The sequence below is a fragment of the Dendronephthya gigantea genome, unplaced genomic scaffold (assembly GCF_004324835.1).
Source record: "Dendronephthya gigantea isolate DGI-Jeju-01 unplaced genomic scaffold, DenGig_1.0 000241F, whole genome shotgun sequence".
NCBI lineage: Eukaryota > Metazoa > Cnidaria > Anthozoa > Malacalcyonacea > Nephtheidae > Dendronephthya > Dendronephthya gigantea.
In genome coordinates this window covers 149717-174760 of record NW_021163251.1, presented here as the reverse complement: position 1 = coordinate 174760, position 25044 = coordinate 149717, and the positions used below count along the sequence as shown (strand labels likewise).

The following is a 25044-nucleotide window of genomic DNA, read 5'->3' as shown; positions in this document are numbered from 1 at the left end:
TTAAAGAGTGTCTGTTATATGATGACATCATGTTATTTAAGAACGTACAACATACTATATACTCATTTAGTAGTAGGTGAAATCATTTTGCAATTGTAGTCTTGTTCAGACATAAAACTGCCTGAGGACCACCATTATACATCACTGCTTATGGTAATTAAGACCTATACAATAAATACTGTAGTGATTTTGGAAGAGAACAAAGCAATATATAGTGTCTTTCTTACTCTGGTGTATCGCAATGCTCCAGCCATTGTCGTAATGCAAATTTACTTCCACTTGAGAGTCTTTCTTGTGTCCAATCTTCTGATGTCGGCATGCAAGCCATGAGTATGGACAGTGGGAAATTCTTGTCAACTTGTTGTCCATTCTCTATCAACTTTGCTCTAAAGAAAAAAGAATCATAATCACAACTGTTGAGAACAGATATTGTAACAATAACCAATCTAGTCTGCATTAAACAATGTGGTTTAGAATGCAAGCAGACATACTTAAAATATTTCTGAACAGCATTTCTAGTTTTGCCGTACTCATCACTTTGAACAATCTCTGCTACAGTATCTCCATCCAACCAGGCTGCAGCACTCACTTCGCTCTCTTGCAACTTGAGTTCAATCTCTTGGTGATCTTGGGGTAGCCGTGCCAACATGTACACCACAATATGGTGGGCCGTTGGTAGACCCATTCCTAGAACGGGTGGATAGACCGACTGAAAGAAAAAGAATTCATATTTAGCATAGAAATCCCTCTAACCTTACAACAAATATGCTTACAATAATCACAAGTTTCGGCATATAAAAATTGCCTAAATTTTGCATGTTTTTGATTTTTACGAAGACAGATTCTGGCTTTTATAGTTATTTAAAGCAATAACTAACCAATATTCTGGGAAATGTGAAGACAGTACTTTTAGACATTTTAATTTCAATCAATTTACCACTGGATATTACCTCCCAAACCTTGGCCTACAAGTAGTTATTTTAGAAACATATGTTAATAATACTTACCTCCCATAATCCTAACATTGTTATGTTACTTTCAATTGTCAACACCCCAGTCTCTTCATGAATTTCACGAATGCCTGCCTGTATTAGCTACACAAAAGACATATAATGTTGTTGAGGATCTCACAATACATAATTCCCTCAATGTAATTGGAAATGACGAAAATATCACTCACTGTTTCACCATTTTCTATATGACCACCTAAAATATTTGAATAAATGAATTAATGAAAAAATCTTCTCACGTACCATACTAGACAGTGCATAATCATAATTCAACCTGTTATGTTAAACAAGGATTACTACAATAATACCTGGTGTCACCCAAATATTTGGGAAACTTCGCATTGTTTTTGGCCTTTTCGTGAGTAATACACAGCCATCAGCTGATTGGATGACAAATGATACACCAACTCTGACTCCTGATCTTCCGGAGTGCTCGTTGATACTCAATATGTCTGATGCTGTCAAGAATCGACAGGGACAGCTCTCTGGGTGCTGAGGAATGAAAAAGGATAAGAGCTGTTCAGAAAAGATGAAGTACTAAGGGGCTGTTTACATGAGCCCGGTTACCCGAGATTCAACGAAGCGTGAGATGATTTTGAGGTATTGAAATGAGCAGATGACATGATCCTGGCAGTCGTATAATCCATATAACAATAGCATGTGCTTGTTTGGTGTCATAAAGACTTATTTCAATACCTTAAAGTCTTCTCACGCTTCGTTGAATCTCGGGTAACCGGGCTCATGTAAACAGCCCCTAAGTCACCTCTTATTGTAGGAGGGTGATATGTCTGAATGATGCAAGAAAGGATGGGAGTTTTCAGCCTGAAGGTGCAACAGGGGTTATGAAATTAGCAAGAAGTGTCAAAAACCAACCATACCTCCAACCTAGCACCATGACGGTTTGGCTCAATTCTTAATTCTTTACCATTCAGTTGAAATGCAACATTGATTTGATTGTCTTGGCAACCAAGTACTGACAAACAGCACTACAAAATATATAATACTATATACTGTATATAAATCATTCATTATTATTGAATAGTTTAGTCCAGTTGAAAATATAGCGATGTAAATATAGATCAGTCTCACTGATCAGTCTCAAGTTTCATACCTGCTCAAATTTTGCTGAAATGAAGGCTTTTTGATCATTTGAGAGGAGGGAAACGGCATATCTCAATGCTTTGGACATTACTACGCATCATTGGAATTTAATATTTTACAGCCATGAATGAACCACTCCAGTGAACTCTGTAATCATTCAGAGACCAGCACTACGTAAAATTCAATATTTCAGGATGAGCTCGTGGAACTGTCATCAACTTCGGGGAAAGATCGGAACCGTAAACATTTTCCTAAGAATCGATTAATATGTTGTTATTACTTTAAATATTTCCAAAACGACATATATGAAAGTAAAAAATACAGAAAATATGGGGCTTATTAACATGCTTTTCCACCTCAGGCACCTCTGAGCTTCGCTTCTCCCCCGAGTATAAAAGAAATGATATACAGTTCCAGGGGGGAGCATTGCAGGTTTCTTTGGCACCGCGCGGACCCTGGTGCCCATAAATCGAAATACTCTAATTCTCGTTCTTTTTGTCTATTGATGAGTCACAACAAGAGAAATACACGAGGACAAAGATAAATTGTTATAGAAATGGTACGAACCTCATAGTTTAAACTTCCTTTACCATTCACTTGTGTTCTGAAGCTTTCAGATGTGTCATTTTATCAATGATTTCGAGGCAGTAGGGCTAATATACATTTTGTTACAATTTCACCAATTAGAACGATCAAAAGTGGCAATTGCTCATACTGGCACGAGATAGTTGATTAACCTATCACTACTGTATTAGGATTCAGGATTAGAATTACAATGTTTGAGTAAATCAGTGATAAAAATCCTGAGATTAAGTCTTGAGATTTCAACTGAAAATCAACTATTTTCTTTGCAGTGGATTTTATCAAGCTTGGCCCTGGTGTTTATTTCTCTTTATGGTTGCTGTGCAGCAGATAGTTCTGATTCTGCCCATCTGTTAGTCTCTAAACGAGTTCTTAACGAGTTTGTCGTGGAAGGACGAGATCTAACCGTTAGCTATGCAATTTATAATGTTGGCTCAAGTCCAGCGACTTCGGTATCATTAGTAGAAGAGACATTTAGTTCGGATGATTTTGAAATTGTGAATGGTCAATTGTCAGTGAGGTGGCAAAGTATTGCACCGTATCCTTTTTGTATGATGGTGCATTTCAGTTCAGCTACCTTCATGTCATCCTGACAAAGGTACTTCATACAGTGGTTGACTTTACCAAAAATTGCTAATTACCTTTAGATATTCCAATTCTTGACTAACACAAGACCAATAAATGTCATTTGCTGCATTAATCAATTTCCTTAATAAGTCTCAGAGGAGCTAATGTCTCTCATAACTTAATTTTAAAACCATTACGATCTGGTGTATTTAATATAACGTCTGCAATGGTGACCTACCAACCCAAAGAGGATGCAGACCAGCAGGTAAGATACATCTCCTTGCTTTATAATTTTCTATGAAGATATCCAATATCACTAGCAATATATACCACCTAGGTCATAACTGCACAAAATATTTTAAAACAATTCTTGTTTCAAAGGTTGTGTATTCCACTGCTTTTGGTGAAGCCTTTGTTATGGACTCAAAGACATTTAACAGGAGACATGCTCCACATGTTGTAAGTATTGTACTTATAGAAAGAGGACAACATTTATTCCATTGAAATTGTTGCTCTTAATAGTAAATAAAAACAACATATCAAGTACACTATAATGCAAGGTAAAATCACCAAAACTTACAATGTTTATTGCTCTTTCTAGCTTGATTGGGGTATATTTGGTTTGATGACTGTCCCAACAATATTCCTCCCATATGCCATTTGGTACTCAACTCATTCAAAATATGATGGATCAAAGTCAAAAAAGTTGTGATGAATACTAATTGAACTGCAAGTTTTTTAACATTGGGTGCTATTGTTCAATGGTTGTTCAGATTATAAAAAATTATTGCCTCTTTGTGGTGCTAACTTATAGCATTATGTTACGAATACTTTTGGATAACCACTTTTAAAAATAAACTTCATACTTTTATTTCAAAATTGTGTCTATTTCATTGTGTGAATTATCAATAAATTATATGATTTTTAGTATGTTTTTTGACTGATTGCAATTATTCACATACTTGAACTTGCATGCCCACAAACATAGGGAATAATTTAAAGAATATGATAAAAAAATAACTGAAAATATATATCATATATGTTGGTAAAATACCTGAACTTAAGATTGCATCAGCTCAGATATTTATGGCTTCTGGAATCACAAGATATCATGCATCAGTCTCATACAGGTCCAGACATCTCAATGTGTGTATGTTCCTGTTGCTTTTCAATGATTTGACCAATTTTCTCCTCAAGATTGAAGCCCATCAGGTCCTTCCTGGTAATCATTCCAACTACCCTAAAATTTCCATTAAATGCTCATTAATTCCCGACATTTGAATACCAGTTGAAGTGCTGTACATACTTTCATTGTACTCACCTATTGCATCTATCAACTACAGTCAAATGCCTTGAAAAAAACATCGAAATTGCAGTCAAATTCAATTTTAAGAAAACCAGAAATAAATAAGTTTTATCATTTACCTTAATCCCAAGGTTCGGTATATAATGTAGGTTCTGTGCAGGGAAAAATTTGACTGGACACTTAGAGCTGAGTCGTTGACATAAGGTGACTATAAAAAAAGTGGATCACTGCTATATCAGACAATTGTGGAAGAGATTTGAGACTGATATAGAAAAGACATATTTTAATCTCTTACCAGGTCAACAAAAATATTAGCATATAGTTCCTGATCAACATATTTGTGTAACTTGTTGTTTAAATCATCTGCATTGGGAAGGTAGGTAACGGAAAGCTACAAATGTCGAAGAAAGATTAGTGCACTTTCAAAACACACTAGTTCATATCTCTTTTCATTTTCATACAAACCTTTTCATAATCCACATCAGTTATTTCATAATTCTGTGCTCCATCAGGGCTGCTGTGAGGACCACTGCTGCTGAATTTCTTGTGCGACAACAGAATACTAATATCCAACCTAGATAAAAGAACTCTCAATTCAATGGGCCTTGAGTGGGAAAAATACTGCTCAAACCAAGCCCCAGTAGATAGAATTATTAAATAAAGTTATTTCCTAACAATCTTTACCTTGTAACAAGTCCAATAAACACTTCATCACCATGGCGTAGTTTCTTCACAATAGGAAATCCTCCATGAGGTGTCTCTAGCAACACACGGGCCAACTGTTGAACACTCACTGACAAATGTAACACCTACAAGACAAATTTTCTCATTGAAACAAATTTTTTATATAAAATTGCCTAAAACAAAGCAGTGTACTTTTGACTCACCTCTGCTGGTGAAGACATAACATCTTTTGCTTGATACAACTCTAAATTAACACTAAATAAAGAGATAAGTAGAGCAAATATGGAAAAACCCATTAACTAAAAGCGATGTTCAATGCTCCAACTTCAGCGAAGTTTGCCAGAGTAATCAATCAAGCTATAGTTGCAACAAATGAGAAAGTCTATTCACTATTGTCTCAATGTGTTCAGCAAATGAGAAGAGAGCAAATGAGAGCCTTCTTACTTCTTTTTTCCACCATGGGTAAACACAACAGGTTCAGAGTCCAAGAAAGGAATACACTTGAATTCAAGAAGCGCGTGATACAACGGATGAGTCACGAAATCTCCGACCCACTTTGAGACCATTATTGCTACCATGATTGGGAGTAAGAATTGAATATCATTCGTAATTTCAATCTAAAACAGTCAAGTTTTAAACACGTTAAACTTTCTATTGAATCGTCTGCGATAAAGAGAGTAAAACAAACAAATATATCTGGGTAAATTTCACGACTACATCTGAGTATATTTCTCTCACCATTATGACGGTCAAAGACATGGTCAATCTGGACACCCCACCAAAAAACGAGGCCGCTCCAATCAAGGCAAAGGCTCCAGGGTCCATCCAAGCCCATTGGCCCTCTGTGTGAACACCAAACAAATCAACCATCAACTTGCCAATAACTCTTCCATAAGTCCCACCTATAAAACTATCAAACACTCCGATCATGATGTTGGCTGGCTCGCGGACCTTGCAAACTGTGGAAGCGAAACGCGATAAGATTTCTATAATTAATACTTACAGCATTGGCACAACAAGGCCGCTGGAAATCGACGTTCCTGCCGCCCAACACGCCAAGATAAAATACACCACTAATACGGTCAATAATGGACTAAATGAAAGAAGCACTTGTCAGGGTTTTTTGCTTCGCATTTTCATAACAGTCGTTGGCGGCGTCTCACTGACCCGTATGTGAATTCTCGATGAGTATCTCTTGAGAAGAGATGATGGATTGCTTCCTCCCCACTCGCAAACAGCAGCGTTGCAACTATACAAAACAGAGCAATCATTTAGTTATAGATTTTCTCATCTAGTTTAACTATACCAAGACGCAGCTATGCAGAGCGAATGAAAGCGTACCTTGGTTGAATGAACCGTTTGTGTATTTCGTTCCGTTCATCATGACCGTTACTCCTTCCTCACAAGTGTAATTATTCACAGTTCTCTCTGTATGCAACGGACTGCGATGCTCAACCAAACACTCATCACTTGAGAAACATTCAAAATATATAACATTAGGTTATAGCGGTACTTTATACCACTGGTCAGGCAATAAACTTGCAAAATCGAGATAAGTTTAGTTGTGTTTTACAATGACTTACTCAAATTTTGATCCCTCAAAAGAACACTCAAATTTAGAACACGGGAAAGGAGCTGGCAGGAAAACAGCAACTGTTCCAACGATTACCTAAAATATAATACATTGTTTTGAAATTGCTTTTTCAAGTTTCAACGGGTCACTTCGATATCATTTGAACATCGACAACGATAGAGCATTACCATGAGCAAAAACACTTCAAACACTCGGACACAGTTATTCAGCCATTTACGTTTTATTCTTGCAAGATGATATCTCCTGAACCTGTTAATCTTAAACGAAGAAAACTGACGATTAAGTAACCAGTTGTTTGTGCTATAAATATGAATGCAAGGCATAGCAACCTGGTTATACCTTTAAATTGATAAAAGTAAAAACCGCTCCTAAAATCCCACCCAAAAATCCTAGTACGGCAACTGGAATAAACACGAGAATATGTAGGGCGACTCCGTGATCAATCTGAAATAAATTGAACATAAAACTAGTGAGATGAAAGCTCTTAAAAAGAGTATTATCGTGCTCAATGCAAGTAGTAAACCAATAGTCAGATACCTGAAAGAGAATGTATCGCTCTGCTTTAAATAAACCGAAATCATCTTCGTATTTAAAACCTTTGAAAGCTGAGTTAAAGAGATCCTATGGAAGGAATGAAAAACGCTGTTTTGGTTGGGTAAAGGTAAACATTTACATATACATGCAAAAGGTCCATCAATTTGCATTCTAAGACTAAGGAAATGCAGAAGGTATCCCTACAATCGAGTTAAACAACGACTGGGGATAGAGGAATCAAATTTTGAATACACTGGTGCTTACAGTGGTAAAGGTGGCGACCATGGTGCAAAAGAAAATCTGCCATGATAATTTCATGTTCCAAAATGATGATACTTCCTCCATGGCAAACAGCAGGCCACCAACAGGAGCACCAAAAGCACTCGCAACACCTGCACCAGCTCCCGCCGAAATAAAGTTGCGTCTGTGCGAGAAATTGTTACATATCCTTGATTTATGTACACAGAAACGGTATAATTGTCAAGGAATCTACTGTACACATAGCTTTTCACAAACTTGCCTGTCTTCAGGATTTCTGAATCTTTGAAAATATGGAAGATTCAGTTTGAGCGTCGAGGAACGAAATTGGCTTAGACCAGCACCAATCAATCCACTGAAGGAAAGAAAATTGTAGAAATTAAGTTGTGAATCTGATATGAGTTTTGCTTCCTTGACTATTCTCTGATGAGTTAGCAGTTATAATCAAGGTGTTGTAGTCATTTATTTGAAGACATGTTTGGAGTAAATGAATAATGCTTACAAATACATTACCCTAAATGAATCATAGGACCCTCTGGACCAACAGGTAAGCCAGATGCCACAGCACAAACGCAGGAGAAGAATTTCACTACCATTGTCTTCACATTGAAAATGCGACGAATGATAGTGCCATTCAGAAATCCAATTAGTTCTGGGATGCCAGAACCAGCTGCCGCTGGACGAAAGAACTGTAAAGGATTTGCATTAGTTTTCAATGTGTTTCCACTGGATTAGACAACCAAAATACCATACAATACTTACCACTACCATAGACGATCCAAGAACAGCAAAGATAACACTGTATCCTACCACCCAAAACCATGCTAGGCCATATTCCTTTTCCTGAATGAATAAATAATCTTTGAGTCTCCCTCTGATAAAACAAATGGACACCAGATACCCAATATAGCATCTCTTTAGTAAGGGACCAGGTCCCCTTATCAATCACCATTATTACTCAAGATTACTAAGTGTGTTTAAAGGTTACCTTTATCATTTCATTGGCCATTTCCCATTTAAAACTGTCAAAGATAGATAATTATTATTTGTTATAATTGATGATGAACCAATTTGCCAAACTATCAGTATAACATAAATAACACTTGCTGGTGAAAATAACTTACTCCATGATAAGGTCAATCAGTTGATGGAGTAGAAAGCCAACAAAGCCCACAGTGAATCCAATAAGACCCATCATTACCCATCTGTCCCAATCAAGGCGAGCTGGTTGACGTTTTATCCAGTTCTTAGTTGGGTGAATAAAAATAATAATTACGCTAATATTTCTAGGGCACATCTGTAAAGGCATGCACATATTCAAATTTTGCCAGATCCAATTCACTTCTCATGTATGGAATGAAGTCTTTTATTGATAAAGCAGTACTGCATTTGCTTCAGCTGATTTGCTGCCCATATACATTGCAAGTCAACAGACCTAAACATCCATCAGAAGTGAATTGGATCCGACAGAAAACCCCCATCGTGCAAAGCACCAGCTCTGACCTCTCCAATATAGACACCTCCCTTACATGCTCAAGTCAAGTACAGGCTCAGAATCTAGGTTTCACTGCACATTTGGTGGTATATGTACAGTACCCATCATTACCAGCTGTACAAATGGTTTACTAAATATGTTACAATTACGCGCAAATTGATACATTTACGTGAACCGGAAATGAGATCAAATGTTCCGAAAACAAAGATCGATCGTTACTTTCAGTCATAAAACATAAAGAGGCAACATCGAATCTTACAAGATATTTCTTGCTATTATTACCTTGTAAACGACGCTGTGGGGCGGGAAATAATCAAGACTGTCGTACGTTGCCAACTGTTGTTTCTCCTTTTCTGTAAACTTGTGGTTGTCATACGCGCTTTCAAATTCACGTCCTTTTTGAAAGAAGCTCGTCTGGGCAACCGGAGGTCGCGAGTCCTCGTCTGCATAACCAGAGCGTACCCCGAATCCACGTCGCCTTGAAATATTTTCGCTGTTTTCATCGCTTGTATCCGTAGTTGCATTGGCACTCATGTCACCCTCTTCTTCAGAAGCCATATTGGATTATTTTGATACAGGAAGCCCAGTCGTTACTGGTCCACTTTTGATATTACGAGAATTGCACATTGTCAACCAATCAGATTGCAGTAATTCTTCCTGTGTAGGCTAGCGGTAAAACTTCAAAGGTGGCGGCAAATGATGCTGGTGATCAAAGGAGATTCCACTGGTAATCTTTCTCCTGTATACCAGCCAGACAGAGTTCACTGGTAATCTGGTATACCAGTGCCCATGGTTACTGTAGCGTTTCATTGGTTGCTGGTGTTCTAATTCAGTTTTTTTCGTTTAAATTTGAATGGTTTAATCTATAAATCTAATAAGATCAAATTATTAATAATCAGGACAGGGAGATGTTGCTGGTTTAATATTTATCACAACACATTTAATAGATTAACAATATTTATCTTATATCAACAATAAAAATAGCTTTAGATTAATTAACATGTGGGTAATCATCCATTTTTCCACATTTGAACCACATTAGTATTTCCATGAATTTGTTGCTGCTGTTCCTCCAGTAATACTGTGGCCTAATTGTATGTGAATTTACAGAAATTTGATTGTTGCACTGAGAAATAGCGACATCCTAGCTGCCACCAGGTTCGTTTACGATTCTATTTGGTTGTGAATCATTAAATAGAACTTCTTTATCTCCTGAATTTATAGTTGGTTCATTATTTGTGTCTGAGTTTAAATCAGGGTTTAGGTCAAACATGCTTCTATTAATAATTTCATCATCCCCATCTGACATCTCATCATTATTAAGTTCTTTTTCAGTGTTTGATTGTGAGCAAAATTCCTTCCTTTCAAGAGCAATGTGACTTTCAGAATTGTCATCAACATCTTGCACAACACTGGCTTCATCATTGACATCATTTTCAGCACAATTTTTATTGATATTTGTTGTGGTATCTTCACTGTCTCTTATCTCATCAAGTAATTCATCCTCTAAGATTTGATCTTCCTCTGCACTTTCATGTGTAGACAAACTTGGTACAGGTTCAACTGAATTTAGCTCCTCAGAGAAATCCTCTTGAAGCATTGCCTCTTCAGCTTCTGTAAGGCCTTCTATTTGAGACTCTAAAAACCAAAATTACATTGAAATATAACTTTGTTGCTGTTATACTTATATGCATTATTTTTATCTATTCCTAATGCATTAAGATCTACTCACTAACCTCTTTGACTTTCTTCCTCTAATCGTCTCCTTTTAGCTTCACGTCTTTCAAAAGCAAGTAGCCTGTTTTGTCTTATTTTTTCACGTTGTTCTTCAGTCAGTTCAGCAGGGGGCGCCTCATCTTGAACAGTCTGAAAAACAAGAGCTAAATGCTTAGTCCTGATGTACAAAAAACAAAAACTTGAAAAAAGGTCACAGAGATCAAGATCATGTACTTACATCATGTTGAGTCGTAGCTTCAGTCGGCGCTCTTCATTTACTGTTTCAGCTTGTCCTGAAAGACATTTTACAAATCAAAGACAAACAATTTACGATTCAGTGGAACTAGTGAATGTTCAATGAATGGTGTTGACCATGCAGAGTAGAAAGCTCAGTTATATATAAAGAAATTTATGGATACATACCTTCTGTCTCTTCATTGCCTTCCTCATCAGGTTCTCCACGAATGACCTCCTCCTCGCTTTGTCTTATTCGTTTAAGCTCATTCTAAATGAATACTTTCTAAGTGAAGCTATTGTGCAATAAACAATGACCCAAAAACATATTTTTCAACTGCACCTTGACTTTGGATTTGCTACCAAGTAATTCACATTTCTGAACAACGTTATTAAAAGGCCATCTTGGCATCAAGCATTGAGCCCAGTGTTCAAATCTACACAGAAGTTTATTCAAGTCCGACACCTGTCAAGACAGAATATATATTGTCACTAGAATTTGCCTACTCAAACACATTTAGTACCTGGTCACAGGCACCAATTCAGCGCATAGATCTTGGTAGCATTGAAGTTGCTGCTAATTCAGTAAACAGTGAATACCTCGTGACCTTTTCCTTTAAACTTCTCTTCAGAGCACAAGTGTTTCAAAGCTTCAATTCCATTTTTGGAACACAATCTGTAATTTTACTATATACTTCAGACAATTGGGAATTGGGAAATTTGGAAATTACAAAACTAGGAGTGTTAAACCTCTGTTATTTGTACTAGTTTTACTTTTTTCTTAAACGTTTTCATACCGTTCATCATTTAAATTGACTCTGGGTTTAAAAGCCCGTTTTTTCTTCTTTTTCCCGTCATTTTCTTGAGTCGGATCACCATCAATATTTTGATTTTCAGCATCATCGTGAGCAGCTATATTAGCAGGATCATCAACAAGCAGTGATTCATCCAAAGGAGGCGGTATTGCAAAGAGATCCTCGGCGTCTCCTAACACCACATCATTGCCATAAACTTCCATTTTTTAAACTTTTGTTTGGATAAATCGCAGGAAAGCTTTATACTTGGATCACTGAAATTATTTGTTTCAGCAGAGCTCAGCTCCGCTTGATTTGTTTACAAAATGATCGACTTTCCCGCGCAAAACCGCGTATTTGCGTACACTGAACTATATATATACATATCAATACCTGAACTACAACTAGTTCATACATTTTTCAAAAAAACATTGATAAAAATATCAAAACACGAAAATTTAATATTACCGCATTGACATAGCTACAGCTCCACGTTCACTATATTTGCAGTACTTCGTATCGCTCGTTTCTCGACTGGTAATTTCTTGAATAACTTTTCAAAGCTCGCTAAAGTCTTGCAAGACCAGTTTTTCTGGGTAACATGACCAGAAAAATTGATCTTGCAAGCATGCGCAAATATGTGTACCCTCAAAGAACCGGCCTTCTACGCCACCAATGACTTTTTGAACATCATTGGAAATCAAACTATTTGTCAGTTGTCAGAAAACAAACAAACAAACTTTTATTGTGTGTATATTATCATAATTGTATGTGAAAAATATTGAATGACCTAAAAATTGATGAACTGAACAATTACTATCTTAAAACTATTTACAATTATACAATAAAACCTTATAATGTACATTTAAATATAATATGAATAAATAAATTCCAATAAATACAATTCGCTTTTACCTAATCGCCTACGAACCAAATTTTCATTTCATTTTCGTTTGAATAAATACTCCTCAGTCTCAGTTGAAAATACGTACGATGGTCATGTTTGGAGCGTCTTATTTTAACGATATCTCAAACGACATAATGATGCATGTATTGGTAATGCTGTATTACAAATACTGCTAATATAAATTCACTGTCTCACTCTCATATTCTCATACAAAAGCTGGTTGTGAAACCACAGCACGTAATGACATTATCATGGAATATAAACTGGAAAATGAAATGGGAAATGCACGAAAATGTTTTGTGTTAAGGATCGATTCGCTTCAAACGCAACGACGGATCTGTTTTGAGTAATTTCTGTTCTTTCTGTAATGCAAAGAAATAGGTTTACTCCCCCGGCATTTCGCGTGTAATTTGGAATATAAAATATCATTTGAATAGTGGAAGGCTTTCGTTTGGAAAATTCATATTATAAAGTAGATTAATAACTCACAATTTGTGGATCCGAAGGTAATCTTGATAGAAGATCCATCAATTCATTGTTATCGACTGCGTTTGGTTTTCGGATTTTCTTTGTGAATTTATTAATACCTGAAGGAAGGGAGATTCATGTCATTTTGCAAATGCTAACGTGAGCCATATACTTCATATGTTTGTAGATCAACCTACCAAATGCCAGCAACAAAAATTTGATAGGCACAAGATAAAGAACTAGCGTGGCGCCTGTCATTGCCACGCACACCATGGTGGATACGAACGGAACAGTCCAGTTAAACAAGCTAGAAAATAGATAAAAACGCATGGTAAGTATCGTTTGTGGATGTGTGGATTTTTCAACGTTATATGATTCTTACTTTTTAGCTCTTTCAAGCATGGACGCGACGTTATCCAAAGCATTTTGAATGGTTTGACAAAGATTCGTTATCATCGCCATCTTCTCTTTAAAGCTCTTTCCTTTATCCTAAGAAAAATTAACATTCCACCTTTGAGTAATTCACAGAACACATTGAAAACTACGTTGGAAATCACAAGAGAGAAAATCATTTAAAGAAATATGAAAACTTACGCCTTTCTTCTTCGTATCTTCCTCGTCATCATCATCGTCTTCCTCGTCGTCTTGTGGCGGTCCTTCCTGGATGTTTGAATTAGATTGAGGGTTAAACGATTGATTAAAATAAGAAGATACAGGATCATAAAGATTACATTTAGGATTGAACGGTTGATTCAGATAACAAGTTTAGATCATGAAGATTACATTAAGGATTAAACGATTGATCCAGATAACAAGATATAGATCATAAAGATTACAATAAGGATTAAACGATTGATTCAGATATCCAGAACAAACTCAAATTCTGTCAAATGAAAGCCACATAAGTTTGTGTCATTCTTACCTGATCCTCGGGATTCACGTTTCGTTCAGTGAGCAAGACATGGATTACATATTGTTTGAGAAAAGCCAGAAGAACACCAAGTGGGATAAGGTAGAGATTGAAGTTCAACACCAACATAATATAGACAAGGAATGCAAAAGCACTTCGGAACTTGTACTGCCAGGTGAAGAGTGAACCAACAAATGCTCCTGTCGAGGCAACACTTGCTCCAATTTTACCAATACGGTCGATGTTTCTTTGTAGTAACTAAAAAGAAAGTCGTTTAAATAGAAGTTGGAACTTAAGATCGTATAAGATCGTGTAGTAAACTCACCTGTCGCTTAAACTTCGGTGCCTCATACAACACTTTTGGTTCTCTCGGGTTGATTGTTCTGACTGCAGCTCTTATTGGGTTATAAATGACATCAAGGGTCATGATTAAATGCCCTTTTGCTCTCTTTTCTAACGTCTTGTCTTTGAGTTGGTACATACGCTTCTCTCTCGGGGTTATCTAAAACAACACATTGTACCATTTCACTTCAATTGTTCGTAAAACAAATTCGTTGTGATAAAGAAGCAATCATCTCGACGGGGAGCAATTCGGAACTGGTAGAGCTATCCAGTATAAAATACAGCGTATATATAGTTCAAAGGAAACCAAGTTACCTGTAATAGTGGTATAGCAACCTTGCCGAGTAGATCCGGAGCGCCTCGTTTGTCCTCATCATACACACTGATCTGTAGGAGATCGTGAATGTCTTTCACGTCACTATAGAAACGATGACATCATTAGATTGTGTGCATATAATGCCATAGACTTGTTAACACTGGTCTCAAATAGTCAACTCTAATGTAACTGGAATAATAACTCATGATGGACACGTCTACATATCACTTCATTGAAAATTGAATACAATTAACTAAGCTATTGCTATTTCAAGGCATGCACTGGCTTTACCCCTCTCCTATCCCCTCCTATCCCTCCTCTCCCCTCGTCTCCACCCTCTCAGCCCTCCTTCCCCTCACAACCCTCCTCTCCCCTCCTCTCCTCTTCCAGCCCTCCCGAGCTATCGTTTCAGCAGTACTAGAGTTCACATGTTTCAAACGAGACTGACAATGAAGCACTCACAATTCATATATCCTCTCCCATTGTGGATTCAATGTCTTGAATATTGTCGGAGTCATAAGTCGAGCATTGTTCAACTCAATGACAGCAAATGGATCGCTGGCTCCACCAATATCAGCCGCGGCAAGACCAACTGCTCTGTGAAGTTTAACCTGCAACCACCCGATCTCCTTGATCTTCTTCCCAGTTTTCTTCAGGGCAAACTGTTTCTCAATCTCCTCTCGTCTGTTCGGCTCCTCGACGTAAGCGTTGAGGTCCGACTCGCACCCAGGAATATCGATCGCAGTCACACCCACATGCATGATCACAATACCAGCACCATCTTCTAACTCTGCCTCGATCTTGTGCGATCTTTCTCGTTCGTATTTTGTAAGATCGATGTTGACTCTGAAATGGTTCCATTCAAAAGAATCAGTGCAAACTGTTTAGTCTGAAAACATCTGAGGGTTATAACACAGTTTTTTAACCAGACACAATAACAATCTCGTTCCCAGTACCTTCCCATGAATTCATCCTTTCTGATATCTCTGTCATACACACTGACTTCTAAAATCATGTCAGTATCTGCGAAGAATTTCAGGTCAAAATGTTCCTTCCATTGCGGGTTCAACGTTTCCTTGCAATGCTTGCTCTTGTATTTCTCATTCCCCAGCTTGAAACGACAATACGGATCGCTGGTCCCTGTAGGGAAGAAAAAAGGTAGGATCCATTTCGTACAATCTTGCTCATTGGCTTGAAACACAAGTTCACCCTAACTAACCATAACCTACCATTGTCATCCATAGCAATCAGTTTCTGTCCTTCGACCAACGTAATCGACACAATTCCATCTTTTTGTAGAGCTTTTCCACTCTCTCTTGCTTGAGCTGCTCTTCGTTGACTGGCCCGTCTCATCAACTGCAAATTATGATTTGACATTAACGAATATCACAATGAAATATCGCAAATAACAGCGATGAAAAGCAGCGTCAACCACACCGAGAAACTCACTCACCTCTTGCCTGTCCTCGTTCGTCTTTGGCATCAAATTGAAGGTTGCTGTGATCTGACCAAGCTTTTCATTTGTTCCACTGGCACTTTGAAGATCTAACGTCAGATCTGTTGGTCTAAAATGAGAGAAAATAACTCAGTAGAAGAACACTGTTTTATCCAGGAAAATCCTCTAAATCATCGGAAGGAACGATGGTGATATAACACAATGACTATCAACATTGATTCAATTCTAGTCCTGAAACGAAAAACAGGAGCAGATAGACGCCATGATTGAAAACACTTAATCTCAGTCAATAGAAGATAAAACCGGTGGTAATTTCACGTCCAGGATCCACGAATATAATCCTAACTTTAAATCCTAAACCTGCCCTAATCCTTACCCAACTACTTATACTAAACTCTAAACGATTAGAATCAAGGATTATATTCGTGGATTCTGGACATGAAATGATTAACATAAAACCCGTTCTTACCTGTTAACTTCCATTTTTGATAAATCAACAGTGACAGTTCCCATCGGATCATCGCTGCTGACACGATCGAAATCAAAAACTTTGATAACAAGCGGCATGCTGATGTCCTCGATCGGGACGCAAAATTTCTCGTTCCATTGGGGGTTGAGATTTTTGGGAATGGTTCGACTTTTGTAAATTTGTTTTCCATCAGCCTTGAATTTAACATAGGGATCGCTAGTACCTGTAAAATCGTAGAAAATAAGGCTATTAAATTGTGTATGATATTCACTCTGGCTTGGAATATGTACGTAGAAATGTAGAATGATTGACGCGCTACGAATGCCAATTTTAGTTTAGAGATATTTTATAAATACGCTATAAATATGCTATTTTAATTTAATTTATTTTGCTTTATAAGTTTAAATTTATTTATGGTTTAAAATTGATTTACTTTTAGTTATGATTAATCACTTTATTTTATTTCAAACCTGGCGTTCTTGTGATTGGTTTAACATATGGTTTATCGTGAAAGAATTGAGTGTGAAAGTCCACTAAACAAGGCAAAAGTTGAGAGTATGTTGGTTCAATAAAGTGGTTGAATTTTAAATGTTAATACAATGCAATGCATTGCAAGTTAGTGAAATTTTGTAGAATAATTAATTATAGATTAGTATAGGTTTGAGGCTTATCTATTAGTTCTGGATGGGAAAGGATGGTCAAATCAAGGTTAGGTTACTTTAGTCATTAGTATTAAGATTAGTATTAGGATTAGGATTAAGATTAGTATTAAGATTAGTGTTAAGAATTAGTATTATAGCCAGAGAGTGAGGGAAATTGTCAGAATCTTAAGCTGATTAAGGTTAAATTAGTATAAACTATCCATTTTCAATAATGTTTTACTAAGATATTTTTACTAAGATATTAAATTAGAGACTAGTGTGTGAATTGCGAATGCATTATGATTGGCCAGTTTGAATGTTCCAATAATCAACTGTTTAGATCTTACCTCATTACTTCAGACAACCTGCTGACTTCACAATATAATTTAGTATTTAGTATTAGCGTATAATTATCAGTTTAGATGAATTTAAATCATTGCTTTACATGTTAAAGTAATGCATTCATTATTTTTTGGTTACAATTTATCATTTGCACAGAAGGGGTCTTTCCCTGAGGGAAAAAATAATCATATACATGACCGGAGAAGTAGATTATATTAGGGGGATATGGGTTAGATAACCACAAGTTAAGCCACAAACGAATATCCAAACAGCCTCTATTTATTCTAGTGGCTATTGATTATCTCAGTTGAATTCAGACTTGAAGTTTGGAGATATACTTTTTTAGCAACTGTGAGATAAGTAGGAATGACAGAGAAGGTTATTTTATAAAAGCCTGATGTAGCTGTGATTGAGCGAATTTTTTTGGGATTAGTTGTTCAAAGCCCTCCAGGCAAAAAGCCAAGCCAAAGTATCTTAATTTGTTCATGAAAACAATATTAGCAGTTATAATTCTCACTTATCCTAGGCTCAAACTTAAAAGACCTCCGAACAAGCATCCTCAGATATTTTGAGGTGTTTTGCTTTTAAGGAATTAGGGATATCAATTAACTATGTAGGCCCACTGTGCAATATGTCTAAAAGGTATCATGCAAAGAAGCATAATTGTGGCAATCATAAATAATTAACATGTGCTTCATTGGCAAACATATCTGATAACAAAACATTCTTCGATATACATTTATATTTTGTTGACACAAATGACTGTCTCACAATGTTTAAAATGAGGCCTATTTTCAAATATTTCCCTTTAGTTAATGATTAACCAGCAAACAGCAATTATAATTAGTTAATTCGTTTTAGACACGAAATATAGCGATGCATCAAAACAATGCTCAATATATTTAATTTATTTTGAGTAGGATAAGAACATAATTCAAATGTTTTCACGTTCGATATCAAAACTTCGTGGCGTAAAATAACAAATTTTTCTTTCAAATCAAAACAAGTTTTATTACAAAATTCACGCAGCGATTTCTTGCAATATTAATATCAAGTACTGCGGAACCTTCTGGAGCGCGTGAGATTTGCTTAAAAAACATGATAAAATCTAAAAATATATAAGTATTTTGATGTTTTGGTGGCCTAGACAGAGGTGAAATTAGCGCGCTCTCGGGGTGTCTTCCGCTTGCTTTAGTTTGCCTAATTTTAACCGAAGAGGCTGGAAAGTGATAGGAAATGAAGTATAAATACCTGTCTTATCTCTGGCGGCCAAGTTTATGCCCTCCTTTAGCTCTACAGAGAGAGCGAAGAAGGCAAATTTGCCACTTCTGGCAACCGCCGCTGCCTATAAAAGATATTAGAACAGCCATTAGAACAATTTGTCTCAAATTAACAACCGGAAGCGAATGTCTCGACTACTTCCGCTTTCACATAAACAACGATATTCACGAGGAGAAATTGCTAGAGAAAAGCACAATATTTCAAAATGTTTTCCATCCGACAATATCAAAATAATCAAACATCATTTAGCGGTTATATCTGAAGTGAAACATTAGGACGGTAACCCTCAAATTCTTTCGCTTACAATTATGCAAAGTAGAACACGAAGGAACTGCAAACATTCGATATCGAAGATGATAGGAATCTGAAGTTTACTGAATGAAACACTCACCGTCGAGCCCGGAGAGAATTCCACAGGCGAGCTCTCGCCGTCGAGCGAGAGATTTTCAGGTCGCCCACCCGGGCTCTCGGGAGCTTGGCCGCCGCCTAAAGATATGTTTGAATGTTTTCGGTTAGTTTGAGTTTGGTCGTGTGGTTGGTTTGTGTCAGCATTCGTTGTCTCGTCCTGTTTGAGGTCGAAATTTACCGACCGTCGATGTGACCTCATCTCGCTGATGTGTGTCAACGAACGAGATAGAAAACTCTTCCTACCCTTCTTCTTCTTCTTAAGACTGTTGAAAAGCCCCTTCTTCTTCTCGCCTAGCGAAAGCGATTTCAAATCACACAAAATACAGGTTAAACATACGAACGGAGTCCAAAGGAAACAACATACAAAACATCGACATCGCGATATATATATACTGGAGTAACTTGACTTGCATACCTTTATCGTCGTCTGACATTGTAGGATTTTCTTAGGAGATTTTACGCAAAGTTCCACAGATACCTGCTTTCTGTCTACTTCTACACCAATTGACTCGTATTGGGAATCAAGGCTACGACAGCAATGCGCATGATTACTGCGCAGAAGCGTCGCGTCTTTCTTGCACCGCAAGCGAACTTTCTACAGGTGGCTGCCGGAGATGTTGTAGGCTGCAAACAATCTCGGTTTTAGCAGAAACGACAACACAACTGGACGGAAAAATCACTACTTATGTTAAATGCTCTCGGTCGACTAGTTTTCTCAGCCTAAAATACCTTGATTTCATAGCGGGATATAATTGCTTTGATGCAAACACCGGGAGTATCACGCAATCAATTATTTATACCCGTCATTATAACGCCATTTCACGGCAATTAAAAGCGGTTGCGAGGGAATAAATACATGACATTTTACAGTCATTGTTTGGTAAACTTCGGCTAAGGAAAACCCAAACCAAAAGGGATGCAACTTGTCGTATGAACACACCCTTATGTTCGCCTTTTTCAATTTTCTCTTAAAAAATGCAGCGTGGTTTAATTATTCATACCCCGACGGGTAACGTTTTTGATTAACATGAAAAAGACGCGCTATATTTATGAACGTACATGTCGTAATATTAAGAAGTGGCACTTTTTCATAACTTTCAAAACAGGAACAACTTAACGTACACTTGTTAGGGAAGCTTGCCCACACATGTTTGTTTTTAAGACTTAGAATGCTCAGGTCAAAACGTTTCATATTTAATTCTTATTATCCCAAGGTCTTAGCTAACTTGTAATAAACTCTGGCATCTCGTTTGATTTGGCTTTTAATACATGAGTATGAAAGACTATTCTTTATATTACTCTTATATTATAATTACTCTTTACGATTACTCTTTATACTCGCAATGAAGATTTTAACGTCCTGTACGGCTGGACTGGTGCGACACACAAACAAGGTCATGCAATTAAAGGCCTTGTAACACGGTGCAATTTTTCCTGCAACTTGCAATGCAATTCTTCTTTTGAGAGATGTAAGATTGGCAACGACTGAACTTTTGTCTCTATTACAATCCATGGCTTTTCTCAGTTACACTTACATTTTGAACTTTGAAGCCTCCTCACTAATTTACATCTCTTAAAAAGTAGAATTGCATTGCAAGTTGCAAGAAAAATTGCATAGAATTGCACACTGCCTTAAGGGCACACAATTTTTGGCATAGCTTCGTCACTGTTTCCATAGCAACTTGGCAGATTAAGAGGCTGTTCACATGAGCCCGTTTAGAATGGATTTTGGATTTTGAGAAGTATTGAAAAAAACCACATGCTATTGTTAGGATGATCACAAGACTACCAGAATCGTGTTACTTACTCATTTCAATAGCCGTCAAAATCCATTGTACGCTTTGTTAAATCTCTCAACCGGGATCATGTGAACAGCCTCTAAGTATATCGATATAAAGACGTACATACAGAACTGTCACATGAAATTTGCCAGTTCCTACCAGGATGGTTCTTTCTTAACAGGAATGCTCAGTCCAGGCAAACTACTGCCCGAACCATGATTTCGATTCTTCGAGAAAAATCGGTATTTGTAGACGATAGGTTTGTTCATGCGAGTGTTGGCGTTGTAGGAAGAAGCGTCAGTCTTCTTGTCTTCAGTCTTAATGTTTTTTGATCTAAAATAGAATGAAAATATTTAACGTTAGTATGTAAGATCATCGCACCTGGATGGATACAGGAAGAGACGAAGAAAAATCTTTTTCTATTTTTATTTATTTATTTTTTTCCCAAGATTAGATTCGTATTACACAATAACCATACCGAGTTTTTGTTCCTGCATAAAACCTTCGTTTGCCCTTTCTCTTTTTCTTTTTTCTTTTACCATTATTTGTTTGAGATGCTTCATAACTCCCCCCTGGAAAACGTGCCAATGTTCTAGACGACGTCTTGGCATTAGTACCTGTACCGGGGGGTTGATCTTCGTCATCTTCTATAACAATAACATTTGATTTATTTCGATTTTGAAATGCAGGAGTGTTCGTCCGCCAGGTCGATGAAGATGATGAGGATGTGGATCGAGACTTGGACGTTTGTGGAGTGAAACTCGCGTGAGAGTTTGCAGAAACTTTGGATAATTGCGACAGGCAAGTAATTGATCGTCGTTTCTCTTCTATTCTTAGACTCAATCTCCTCCTTTGGCCTCTCAACATGTTCCTGAGAATGATCAAAGGAGAATTGAGCAAACTGGAAAAAATCCACATACTGTTATCTATCGTTCAGCCAGGAACTAAACTTCTTCTTGTAGCTTACCTTTCAACTTGGTTTTTCTTGTACTGTTCGTGTTTCTCTTCACCAAACAGATTCAGTAGAAAATCATGGTCGAAAGCTTTGAAGGAATCCGCAATCCTTTCCAACACTGCGATGTAGTCTGAGGAGGATTTTTCAAACATTGCGTCAAGCTGGTTGTCTTGTTTCTGCATGAACTCATGATCTGCAGATGATCTTTGAAAATCATTAATTTCCACATTTTCTTCTTGAAGGTTAGTCTATAGGAAAAGTTCATTTCTCAAAAGTCTATATGAAAAATAGTAATTCGCATAGCAGAAAATTCACATAAAAAATGAGTTTCCTCGGCTCTCTCGGATCGCCGATGATGGAACTGAAAAGATGTGTAATGGCGTGATGGACCAGTGAACCAAAGTTCGTGGGTTTGATTCCTAGCGTGTTCAAGCTAATTTTGGCACCATCACAATATGTAATGTTGAAGATTTTGATTATTTAAGTCTGGAAAGTATTTATAATTATAATTAAACTTACCTCATCATATACATTAATATCTTCCTTGATTTCATCAGCTTGTATTCTGTCACTGGTGAGATCAACTTCTGTCACCATTCTTTCTTTCTGGCTGGTGTGAGTCTCTGGTAACGAACTAAAACGATCACAGAACAAAAGATTGTATTGCTTACCAAATTTGCTTTAGGAAAGCATTATACTCAAGTTTATATCAAATACACGAACCAAAATTATGTCCATATTGTTTTAATCTCATCAGCCTTCACTTAATTAACTTACTCTTGTACGTCGATGTCATCAAAATATGGTGGAGAATTATCATTGGGTGATAAAAACTCTGGTGTTTTTGGGCTTGGTGCGATGAAATCAAAATCAAACTAGATTATGGAGAAAAGATGCTCGATTAGATCACAAATTTTTCTCAGTGGGTTTTTATCCTGGTTTCTTGAAATTAACCATGAAAATGTATTTACAATAAACTTACCTCATCGTATTCATTAATATCTCGGGCTGTTCTTGAGACCTTTACCTGGCTGTTAAGTCCAAATTCTGAGCCAAAACAAGCATCATCAGACTGATTATATGTTCTCTTAGATGACTGAGTAGTTTCCTCTTTCTAAACACAAACAAATCATTGACAAATATCCTTCGAACATCAAGGACATTACCAGTTCCCACACTTATAGTACTGCTTCTAACCTGCTCAGGACATTCAGTTTCTTGCTTTGGAATTTGATTTTCTCTGTATATATTATGGAAAGAATGATAAATATTACTTAATATATCATATCAATAATGATATAATATTAATATGCAATATATTTTGAAAATTTTTCATTATATTTGATTAATTAATTTTTGATTATAGTTTGATTAATTGATCAATCAATCTGATCTTAACCAGGGTATCAATTGAGATCAGTTTTTGTCAAAATAAGTATAGTATAGATTAATATAGTTCAATTATATTCACTAAAAGGGAAGGTGGGAAGACCTGCTTCGAGGTTAGGGCCACTGTGTACTTAAGAGGAGGAAATATGATGGATGAAATGAAATACAAGTGTTAAATCATCAGGCTCCCTCTCTAAGGTTTATACACTGAGGGTGTATAAAAAAAAGGTAATCCAACTTCAACACGGTATTGTACCTGAACTACTCAGTCTATGAACGAATTTTTTTCACATTCGGAAAGATCAGGCTTTTAACTATCGGATGACATGGTTTTAGTACCAAATGGGGAAAAATTGAGCACATACGAGGCTGATAAAAAATATGTTAGTCGCAATCGCATATTTTCAACTTTGACCCTAATTAAAGCAGTGCATAACAAAAGAAAAAACAATTAACCACGAACACGTCACAGCTTGCACTGGTTTTATGCCGCATTGCTTGGAATGTTCTCCTGATGTGATTTATTTCTACTTAATATGCATATGCCGGTAGTTTATTCCGAAGCAAAATTCTTCAATTAAGTCCCAAAGGTAGTTAATTTTCAATGGTTTTAGTCCCAACTCTCAGAGGTGAAAATATGCGATTTTAAATAACACTTTTTATGAGCCTCGTATTTGCTCATTTTTTCACCATTTGGTATCAAAAACATGTCATTCGATAGTTAAAAGCCTAACCTTTCGGAATGTGAAAATAATTCGTTAATAGAATGAATAGTTCACGTACAAATAGCGCGCCAAAGTTCGATTACCTTCTTTTTGATACGCCCTGTAGTAACGATACACATAACTAAAGTAACATAACTTGTAAATCACTGAAGCAACCTTATTAAAACATGCTGATACACAACTTAATTGTCATTATTTTGAAAAATGGTTCGCGTTTGCCGGATTTTATTTCCTCGAAGTGGATTAGATTAAGGCACCACTGAAAGGCACGTGTGCGCCATGTTTTAATTTCGTCGAAGAAGGGCAAACGCCAAAAGATAAATCAAATACCATACTTCAACACTATTTCTGCGATGATATATAAACTTTCATTAAAACGCTTTTCTAACTACATTAAATAAATTCAAAGACTTACTTCTCCGGAGCAGCTGCAACACGCTTGTTCATTCTGCCTGATTTATCAAGGTAATGATTGCTATTCAGTAAAATTTTGGAATTTGTAAATCCCGCCATGAACGACGCGCAAGGACTGGAACCCGAAACCAAAATAACCAATCAGTGTTGTTAGCAATTTGCGCATGCTCAAGGCCAAATGTAAATTATGTAATCCTAGTTATCCTACTAAAAACTACTTTTTATTATAACATTCGTAGTAAACTTCTGCTAAGAAAAACCCACACCAGAAGGGATGCAACTTTACTTGTCGTATAAACACACCCTTGTGTTCGCTTTTTTTAATTTTCCCTTAAAAATTTTTGATTAACATGAAAAAGACGCGC

General features: G+C 36.7%; 6 protein-coding genes across 8 annotated transcripts; 1 reads left to right on the top strand and 5 right to left on the bottom strand.

Annotated features, from left to right (window-relative positions):
• Positions 1 to 199: 199 nt before the first annotated feature.
• LOC114540562 (nucleoside diphosphate-linked moiety X motif 17-like) lies at positions 200 to 2495 on the bottom strand. The gene is made up of 7 exons (XM_028560682.1): positions 2122 to 2495; positions 1889 to 1996; positions 1319 to 1502; positions 1181 to 1206; positions 1008 to 1094; positions 492 to 709; positions 200 to 386 (listed from the first exon to the last, which is right to left on the bottom strand). Exons 1-7 carry the CDS (start codon positions 2197 to 2199, stop codon positions 224 to 226), a joined length of 864 nt encoding a protein of 287 aa, XP_028416483.1. The 5' UTR covers positions 2200 to 2495; the 3' UTR covers positions 200 to 223.
• Positions 2496 to 2574: 79 nt separating this feature from the next.
• Positions 2575 to 4139, top strand: LOC114540564 (translocon-associated protein subunit beta-like). Its single transcript, XM_028560684.1, has 5 exons — positions 2575 to 2670; positions 2966 to 3231; positions 3417 to 3525; positions 3642 to 3719; positions 3862 to 4139. The coding sequence occupies exons 1-5, from the start codon at positions 2668 to 2670 to the stop codon at positions 3970 to 3972; spliced, it is 567 nt and encodes a 188-aa protein (XP_028416485.1). The 5' UTR covers positions 2575 to 2667; the 3' UTR covers positions 3973 to 4139.
• A 97-nt stretch (positions 4140 to 4236) lies between these two features.
• Positions 4237 to 9809, bottom strand: LOC114540559 (chloride channel protein C-like). Its single transcript, XM_028560678.1, has 23 exons — positions 9414 to 9809; positions 8761 to 8882; positions 8625 to 8658; positions 8399 to 8479; positions 8150 to 8325; positions 7899 to 7991; positions 7643 to 7802; positions 7382 to 7465; positions 7184 to 7288; positions 7012 to 7101; positions 6834 to 6919; positions 6592 to 6719; positions 6418 to 6499; positions 6254 to 6343; positions 5989 to 6160; positions 5695 to 5867; positions 5454 to 5505; positions 5251 to 5375; positions 5032 to 5140; positions 4862 to 4957; positions 4686 to 4774; positions 4582 to 4611; positions 4237 to 4500 (listed from the first exon to the last, which is right to left on the bottom strand). The coding sequence occupies exons 1-23, from the start codon at positions 9687 to 9689 to the stop codon at positions 4383 to 4385; spliced, it is 2571 nt and encodes an 856-aa protein (XP_028416479.1). The 5' UTR covers positions 9690 to 9809; the 3' UTR covers positions 4237 to 4382.
• A 263-nt stretch (positions 9810 to 10072) lies between these two features.
• LOC114540575 (TIMELESS-interacting protein-like) lies at positions 10073 to 12202 on the bottom strand. The gene is given in 8 exon segments (XM_028560697.1): positions 10073 to 10769; positions 10868 to 10965; positions 10968 to 10997; positions 11086 to 11140; positions 11271 to 11352; positions 11425 to 11547; positions 11682 to 11757; positions 11879 to 12202. Coding segments are annotated over 8 exon segments (1179 nt in total). The 5' UTR covers positions 12100 to 12202; the 3' UTR covers positions 10073 to 10275.
• A 392-nt stretch (positions 12203 to 12594) lies between these two features.
• Positions 12595 to 20130, bottom strand: LOC114540572 (multiple C2 and transmembrane domain-containing protein 1-like). Of its 3 annotated transcripts, XM_028560693.1 has the most exons (18): positions 19831 to 20126; positions 19659 to 19706; positions 19399 to 19493; positions 18978 to 19071; positions 17214 to 17276; positions 16744 to 16966; positions 16272 to 16383; positions 16048 to 16174; positions 15775 to 15958; positions 15281 to 15664; positions 14818 to 14920; positions 14486 to 14662; positions 14173 to 14418; positions 13845 to 13910; positions 13633 to 13739; positions 13448 to 13557; positions 13272 to 13369; positions 12595 to 13144 (listed from the first exon to the last, which is right to left on the bottom strand). In XM_028560693.1, the coding sequence occupies exons 1-18, from the start codon at positions 19847 to 19849 to the stop codon at positions 13085 to 13087; spliced, it is 2316 nt and encodes a 771-aa protein (XP_028416494.1). In that variant the 5' UTR covers positions 19850 to 20126; the 3' UTR covers positions 12595 to 13084. The 3 variants fall into 3 exon arrangements, with proteins under 3 accessions (XP_028416494.1, XP_028416492.1, XP_028416493.1); XM_028560691.1 differs by having other exon boundaries at positions 19399 to 19706; positions 19831 to 20130; XM_028560692.1 differs by lacking the exon at positions 17214 to 17276 and having other exon boundaries at positions 19399 to 19706; positions 19831 to 20130.
• A 653-nt stretch (positions 20131 to 20783) lies between these two features.
• On the bottom strand, positions 20784 to 24732 carry LOC114540582. The gene is made up of 8 exons (XM_028560704.1): positions 24681 to 24732; positions 23349 to 23391; positions 23134 to 23265; positions 22929 to 23026; positions 22671 to 22785; positions 22164 to 22399; positions 21675 to 22067; positions 20784 to 21529 (listed from the first exon to the last, which is right to left on the bottom strand). Exons 1-8 carry the CDS (start codon positions 24710 to 24712, stop codon positions 21352 to 21354), a joined length of 1227 nt encoding a protein of 408 aa, XP_028416505.1. The 5' UTR covers positions 24713 to 24732; the 3' UTR covers positions 20784 to 21351.
• Positions 24733 to 25044: the final 312 nt, after the last annotated feature.

Excerpts from the sequence above, each read along its gene's own strand:
- LOC114540572 (XM_028560691.1), bottom strand. Across the intron at positions 16,384-16,743 it reads TCAAAAATGGAAGTTAACAG|ACCAACAGATCTGACGTTAG; the intron begins GTAAGAACGGGT and ends CTCTCATTTTAG. Across the intron at positions 13,740-13,844 it reads AAGATACGAAGAAGAAAGGC|GATAAAGGAAAGAGCTTTAA; the intron begins GTAAGTTTTCAT and ends AATTTTTCTTAG.
- LOC114540562 (XM_028560682.1), bottom strand. The coding sequence starts at position 2,199 with ATGTCCAAAGCATTGAGATATGCCGTTTCCCTCCTCTCAAATGATCAA. Across the intron at positions 1,207-1,318 it reads AAATATTTGGGTGACACCAG|GTGGTCATATAGAAAATGGT; the intron begins GTATTATTGTAG and ends CAAATATTTTAG. Across the intron at positions 1,095-1,180 it reads ATATAGAAAATGGTGAAACA|CTAATACAGGCAGGCATTCG; the intron begins GTGAGTGATATT and ends TCTTTTGTGTAG.
- LOC114540559 (XM_028560678.1), bottom strand. The coding sequence starts at position 9,689 with ATGGCTTCTGAAGAAGAGGGTGACATGAGTGCCAATGCAACTACGGAT. Across the intron at positions 4,958-5,031 it reads CTGATGTGGATTATGAAAAG|CTTTCCGTTACCTACCTTCC; the intron begins GTTTGTATGAAA and ends CGACATTTGTAG. Across the intron at positions 4,501-4,581 it reads GTAGTTGATAGATGCAATAG|GGTAGTTGGAATGATTACCA; the intron begins GTGAGTACAATG and ends TGGAAATTTTAG.
- LOC114540582 (XM_028560704.1), bottom strand. The coding sequence starts at position 24,712 with ATGAACAAGCGTGTTGCAGCTGCTCCGGAGAA. Across the intron at positions 22,068-22,163 it reads AAGAAAAACCAAGTTGAAAG|GAACATGTTGAGAGGCCAAA; the intron begins GTAAGCTACAAG and ends GATCATTCTCAG. Across the intron at positions 21,530-21,674 it reads TATGCAGGAACAAAAACTCG|ATCAAAAAACATTAAGACTG; the intron begins GTATGGTTATTG and ends ATTCTATTTTAG.
- LOC114540564 (XM_028560684.1), top strand. Across the intron at positions 3,526-3,641 it reads AAGAGGATGCAGACCAGCAG|GTTGTGTATTCCACTGCTTT; the intron begins GTAAGATACATC and ends CTTGTTTCAAAG. Across the intron at positions 3,720-3,861 it reads GGAGACATGCTCCACATGTT|CTTGATTGGGGTATATTTGG; the intron begins GTAAGTATTGTA and ends TGCTCTTTCTAG.